Source organism: Phaseolus vulgaris, chromosome 8 (assembly GCF_051622355.1).
Source record: "Phaseolus vulgaris cultivar YP4 chromosome 8, ASM5162235v1, whole genome shotgun sequence".
NCBI lineage: Eukaryota > Viridiplantae > Streptophyta > Magnoliopsida > Fabales > Fabaceae > Phaseolus > Phaseolus vulgaris.
Window position 1 is genome coordinate 45,445,433 of NC_143505.1, and position 7,378 is coordinate 45,452,810.

Below are 7,378 nucleotides of genomic sequence, written 5' to 3' on the forward strand. Positions count from 1 at the left end.
AGAAATATTCAAAGATATTATTTTTCAGTGATACTAATACTTTATTATATTGATTATAATGATCATTGATAATCATGAAAGATTTCTAAATGTGTTTTAGGAACAAATAGACGCAAAGAAGAACAAATACAAAGTTTCCTTTTAGAGCGTTTAAAAGGAAAATGAAGTTGTTGTATGGCGAAATTTGCGCAAGGAAATTAAAGCTTCACAAAGCTACTGCAATCAACAAAAAAGAAGAGGAATATATTCAAGAGAATTTACAAGTGAGAAAGACACATTCAAGACATTTATCAGAACATTCATTTTACAGTGTGTACGGAAAAGTGATGAAGTGAAAAACGTAATTGAAGCTCATATATATATATATATAAAGGATTGAAGAGCTCTAACATAATATATATCAATGTTCAAACGAATCACAAGAAAGGAAATTATAAAAAGAGCTCCAACATAATATGTGATAAAAGACATTTCAAATGAAACATTTCCTAATTCAGGATCGACTGTATTAAAGAATAATCAAGGTGACAAAGATAATTGAAGATTCAATCACTAAACATTGAAGGGTTAACGTTCACGTTATAAGATTGAAAGAAAACAATTTAAATTGTTTCACATGCTCAAAGTCGCACAAGTGTTTATCAAAGCAAAAGTTACCATATTCATCATTCGGTGAGAAGAAAATGATGAACAATACACAACAAATGAAGGATATGATAAAGTTACTCAAGATTACAATATTGAAGTATCAACGTTCTCATTGAGACTAAAGAAGAAACAATTCAAAATACATTTAAAGTCCAAGACGCAGAAGAATAAATTAAATTAAAGAATTTTCATATCCAACGTCTAACGATTATGTGAACAAGAGAACAAGAGAAGAAATAAAAGCTTTAACGGTTATAATCTGAAAGCTATATAAAGACCTTAAAGATAAAGAAGACTAGACAAAAGATACACAACACCACAAGTATACAACGAAGTCAAAATTTGTAGTCTGCATAGTCTTACTTTGATTGTATTTCATTTTTTTTGTTTAGAGTATCTATACTTTGGGGAGTGAGCCATACATTGTAAATTCTTCACTATGTGAAGATAACCCTGTGGGCTTTCATTGTTGCTCTTTGTTTAAGAGTGTTTCTCACTTGTTGAGAGGTCTTAGTCTCAAGGGAAGATTAAGATTGTTTATTTGGAGAGGTGTAAAATACTTGTACCTGAAGGGGTGTAAAATTCTTGTCTACCTAGAGATGTGTAGAATACTTTTGTTAATAAAGGATTTTAAGCTGGTTGTTTGAGAGGACTGGACGTAACCCAAGTCTTGGGTAAACCGGTATAAACTATGTGTATACTTCTCTCTCTGTCTTTTATCTTGTAGATATTATATTTGCTTTGATAACTTTTTCAAGTACTCGAATTGAGTTCAAACTTTATTCAACCCCCATCCCCTTGGAGCCAATTGTATCTACATAAATATCACCCTATGAGCGATAAGCGGATTGAGAGACTGATTTCCTAGAGGTCAATCTCCTCAAAACTTACATCCTGCTGTGTAGATTTCTTCTTGAAGCTTGCATCTTTTTATAGGTTTCTTTGCTTGAAGGATATCGAAAATATATTTTTTCTAAGATATTGTTCATAGTTTCTCATATTCCAACTTTTCAAAATTTTCAAATTTTATTTCCAAATATAACATGAACTCTGTTTCTTCGTATTTCTGCATATGATTTGTTTCTAATTTTATTATTATTCTCCTACTCTTATTCTTTTTGATACTGTCTACTAGATTGTCTAATCTTCATAGTTTGCATCAAACTTTTTCTACACCTGTCTTATTTTTTAGGTGTTTTTTTTCAAGCCTTGCAAATATATAGTTGGATTGTCTCTTCTATGTGACTAAACCATCTAATGAGACCATTTAGCCTATGAAATATTAGACCACAAGATTAAAAAGAATAAAAATTTAGACTCAAATAAACACAATTAGATGAAACCTAATTAAAATAATAAATTTATCCAATCTAAGAAATCTATAATTAAAGTTTTAAAATATGAGTAAAATCATGCTCATTCATCTTCATTCAATCTATAAGGAGTGTCATCGTATCAGAATATTTTTTAATTTTAAAGGGATTAAAATAAAGAATTTTTAAACTTAAAAAAAACTTATTTTACATTAATTAAAAACACATTTAAGTATAATTATTATAATTAAAAGAGAAGTATGTGATAAATTTAAATATAAATTCATTAAAATAAAAAATTACAATTATTATAAATGATTTCCACAAACTGTATTGAAAATCTTTCAATTATTTTCATGTCAACCGATGAAACAACAGGGATTCTTTAATAAAAAAGCAGGGAGGAAACTATATTACTCAATAAGAGAAAGCTTCTTTTATTCTTAGGATGATAGAGGAAAGAGAGACGCAACACAAAGCAAACAGAAGCTGAAATCAAGAGTTTGAAGTCCAAACGGAGGCTGAAATTAAACGGCGTGATTTCCAACCCAACACCAATTTATTGTTCCCCAACTCCTCCACTCTATATCCATCGTTAAACAGTCCTAGTAACAGATTCGCTTGGCAATGATTAGCGAAGCTTACGGGAACTCCCCTAAACCCCGCCGCACCCAACCACTCCTCCCACGACCCTCTCTCCTCTTCTCCACTCTGGTACATAAGGCCTACAGAATTTGCAATTCTTGGGCCCAAAAACACGCGCTCCACCAAAGCCCGGGCCCATTTCTGCATCGGAAACCCAACCTCCAGCGAATCAAACACGGCGGAGTAGTGCTGCACCGAATCCATAAACAGGCCGACAAAGCCCGCATCTCCACCACGCGCCACCTCTTCCTCTACAACCAGCACCACCCTCGGGTTCAACTCCTTCGCACCTTTTAGAAACGAAGCAACCGAACCTGAGGCTCTGAAGCTCAAGTGCGGCAAGTGCAGCATGCAGTTAAACACCAAGGCCTCGCCTCTAATCAGCTTCAGTAACGAAGGTCGAAACGTTTCGCCAGGGTCCAGCCGACACTGGTGAAAAGAAAACGGTTGGGCCACGGAAGCCGCGAACGCCGTTAGCCTCCGTCCGGTTTCCTGAACGGTGGCAATGGATCTCCGTCCAGAGGCCGAGCCTCTGGACAATGCCGTGATGCGAAGGTGTGGGCCTGGTGGGCCGGTGCTTCTTGACGAAAGGGACTGCATTAGGGAGGCCCATTGGGCCCCTTCGGTGACGTCGAAGTCGACGATGTGGACCCGTTTTTCATGGGCCACGGCTTCTAAGATGGCCTGGTTGGCGGTGAAGTGAGCGAACTTGACGTAAGGAGACATGTCCTGGAGAAGGTGGAACGCGGTGAGCGTGTCCGTGGGGTTGGGGGTATTGTTGGTTATGGTGTGGGAACTCCCGGCGCCGTCTAGCAGATTTTGGAGTGCGCTGCTAAAGTGCGCCGCGAGTCTTTCGATGTTGGTGCCGTGGGTGGGGGACACCAACTCATTGAGCCGAACCAATATCACTCGAGCCAGGTGGTGGCTCTCGGTGCCGGTGGTTAGGGCCTCCGCCGCCGCCATGAGGAGGTGCACCAGGCGGAGGCCCTTCTCATCATGACCACTTAAGTCGGAGTCTTGGGCTGTGGTTTGATCTGGGGTCAGAACGACGTCGTCTTTATGGACGATGGAATCAAATAGGGTTTGAAAATTGTCTTCGCCGGCGGCAAGGGATCCCCAATCGACGACGGGGGACCACAGGTTGGTCCAGTCTTCCTCGGAGGAAGCACTGGTGGTGATGCTGCGATTGGAGAAGTCGAGGAAATCAGGGTCGTCCATGAGAGAGTAATTGTACACTAACAGTGAGTAGAGAGCTGTCGTACACTTGATTAGTGGGAGGTTTTTAATTATAAGATGCTTAGGGAGCGTAAGAACAAACACTCATTTATTTTTTAACACCTATAGTTTTTTAACTATGGAAAATATATCTTTATTAGTATGCTAATTAAATGATAAAATTTAAATAATACATTTTATTATTATATATATATTTTTATTTAAACTATATAAAGCACTTGAAAATACAAAAGTGAACAAGTTCTCGGAAAATTTTCGGAACTAAGATTAAAATAAGGTTGGGTTTAAATTTGTTTACATGGTAGATTTGTTTTCCAAATGATTATTAGACCTTAAATATTAAATCAGGAGAGTAAGACTGAGTTTAATCCTTCTAAAAATCAATTAAGATCTTAATAGATTTAATTTTACATAGATACACGAGATATTTACTATCCTATAATTACAAATTTTTATATTTTTTTCTGCAAACTACTCTTTAGTTTTGGGTAAACGAATAAAAATTTATAATTGATTAAAAGAATCATTTGTCTACAGCTACAATTGTTTTAAAACACAAACAACATTTACTTGAGCTTACAAAGAAAAGAAACCTATAGAGAATATAATATTTTAATTTAACAACTTGAAAATTCTCAATTGTTACATCGATTTTATTAAAAAAAATATAACCCTAAAAATATCTGTTTAAGTTTTCTCAGTAATAAAACAACTAAATTGTGTCATTAGAATGATTAATCATGTGATACGTGAGGCAGATAATCAGACATTAAAGAAAATCGAACTAGCCATTATTTATTGGGAGAAGGGTTAAGAATATGAATTTCGAATTAATTGACTGAATCCAACTACAATTGTTCCTTCATGTGGTGATTAACAAGAATCCTAACCCAACAGAAAGGAGAAAAAATAATTACTTGGCTTCTGTAAATTAAGAAGATAATTATGAAGGAAAATTATAGAAATACATGACTAAAATGTGCTGGATCGGATTTTTTTAAATAAAGAATTTTTTTTCTTGACATAACAAATAATAAAAAACATACACTTTACATCTCGTTTATAATAATATAATAATATTTTAAACTAAAAAATAAAATAAAAAGTATTAAAATATTAATTTATTACTATATAGGATGAATGTTGATGGTGTTAATATATCACCATCTTAAATAAATGAGATTATTTAAGTCAAAACACATGTCTTTTAATATCTTTTATAGATTAAAAGGCGCTAAAAGATAATCTCAATTATGTTTTATCCATTTAAATTATTCTCATTTGAATTAATTATTTATTAGTAAAGAAAATTTGTTGTTTTGTCATCATATTGTTAACGAGATCATTCAAACAATGAGTTCCTAAAAAAATATTTATTTATTTTAGTATTCTTTCAATTATGGTTTTTTATTTATTATTCACATCAACAATATATATTTGTTATAAAAGTGAACTATGGAATATTTATTGGGTTAGGTGATGTGAGGATCCAATTCATCCTAAATATATTAGATTGAGTTTTAATGTGTTGTACTATCCGAAATTTTAAGAAGGCTTAAGTAAAATTTAAGGATATGATTTGAATAAAGATCGATTATATGTGACAATAAGTTATGAAATTTGGGCGATCAGGAAATTTCTACAACAAAAACAAATATTCGGTCTAAAATTTCATCTAAAAAATAAGGACCACGAATATATGATTTTTTTTTTATGGAATAATAACGGAGAAAAATGATTGATTAACAAAAAAATTACCAGAAATTTTTTAAAACAAACACTTAGTTTGTTACCTTGAAAAACATAGTTTTTTTTAAAAAAAATTTCTAGCATAATCTATAAAGAAGAAAATTGAAGAAAGAAAACGTATAGAAAAAAAAAATTTACTTGTTGGTTTAAGGCAAAAAGTTCCATTCTTTAATTACTTTAAAACTCAGAAACAACCTTTTTTTAACCAAAACAAATTGACGTCCACCGTGAAGTAGGAAAAAGTGTTCTTACACCTACATTACAAGATTAAACAAAATTAAGGCTACAACACCATGTGAAACCCACGTATATGAGAGGAATCTATCGCTACACAAGAATGCATGCATGCACCTAAAGTTACAAGAAGAGCATGAGCGTCAATAGAAGGAAGCCCACGAAAAACAAATGAAACTCAAGGATGATGTAGAAATGGCCAAAAAAGTTGATGGAGGACGCTCTCAAGGCTCACAAAGATATAGAAGGAGAACGAAGCTCTGAAAAAGATAGCTCATGGTGAAGTAGAAAGAAGAGGAGGTGGAAACTCAATCAAACAAGGAAGATCCCCAACCATTCTCCAAGGAAATCATGGATGAATCAGTACCCCCGCATTGGGAATAGGTGATCCCGAGAATCATCCCAAAGCCTTATGAGCCGAAATGTTGATTTCAAGGGGATCGAACTTGGTGCATTGCAAGATGTTTGTCAACACATTCACTAGAAGAGCTCTTCAGTGGTTTAGCAGAATTCCCGATGACACTATCACTTCATTTTGTTAGAATGTATGGCCTAAGCAAGAGGGGGTGAATTTTTTTTTGCAAGATTTTCACAAATATTGGAAGTAGAGTGAAAAGATCTATAAAACCACTCAATTGATTTTTTTGTTCAACTAGATTAATAGTTCTTTAAGAAAAAATCAAGCAGTTGTTTTATCGAAACAATTGACGGTTTAATGGAGCAGAATATAAAGAACAAAATTTAAAGCAGTATATCAGAGTAAGGAAAGAGAGATTCACACTGAGAGATTTATACTGGTTCACTCTTAACCAAGAGCTACATTCAGTCCTCAGTTAACCACTGAGAATTCACTATGCAATTAAAACCATATTACAAAACCACAACAAGAATGTTGAACTTGAACCCTTCAAGAACACACAACACTCTTAGCAACACCACAATTTCTATAACCACTTTCTGAAACTGTTTTACACACAGTACAATATTGAAATAAGGAAATAGAATACACCTAGGCCTTACAAAGTAGTAGAACAATTGAATAGAAAACCTAGTTCCTACTTCACACACAAGCAATGATCCAAAAACTCTTTGATCTTCTCTTGAAAACGTTTTTGATAAAACTCTTTTTTTTTTAAATGATCATAAACCAATCTTTATATAGACTTTAAAAAGTGGTTAAATTTTTTTTATCACTAATTGAAATCAGTTAAAATCATTTAAAAAGAGTTTGATAAACATAACAAAATTTTGTTAAAAACACTTGATTGATTTTCAAAACAAACTGATTGATTTCTTTTTATGTTAAAGACTACACATAATAGACTTTTTTTCTTCACATAAAAGAGAAAAAAAAAATCTTTTTCAAATCCTTTGAAAAACACTAAGTGCAATTCAATTGGTTGCCACAATAAATCAACTGGTTGAAAAACTTGTTGTAGTCACCATACTTTGAATAGGGTTTTCAACTTATTGAAAGCACAAAACAACTAACTAAAATTAACACACATTTTAGAAAAAAAATATTTCAAAAGAGATTTAAAATCAAATGAAGT

General features: G+C 33.3%; 1 protein-coding gene across 1 annotated transcript; it reads right to left on the reverse strand.

Moving 5' to 3' along the window:
- Nucleotides 1-2,374: 2,374 nt before the first annotated feature.
- On the reverse strand, nucleotides 2,375-4,018 carry LOC137826579 (protein NODULATION SIGNALING PATHWAY 2). The gene has a single exon (XM_068632590.2). The coding sequence runs from the start codon at nucleotides 3,822-3,824 to the stop codon at nucleotides 2,457-2,459; it is 1,368 nt and encodes a 455-aa protein (XP_068488691.1). The 5' UTR covers nucleotides 3,825-4,018; the 3' UTR covers nucleotides 2,375-2,456.
- Nucleotides 4,019-7,378: the final 3,360 nt, after the last annotated feature.

Excerpts from the sequence above, each read along its gene's own strand:
- LOC137826579 (XM_068632590.2), bottom strand. The coding sequence starts at position 3,824 with ATGGACGACCCTGATTTCCTCGACTTCTCCAATCGCAGCATCACCACC.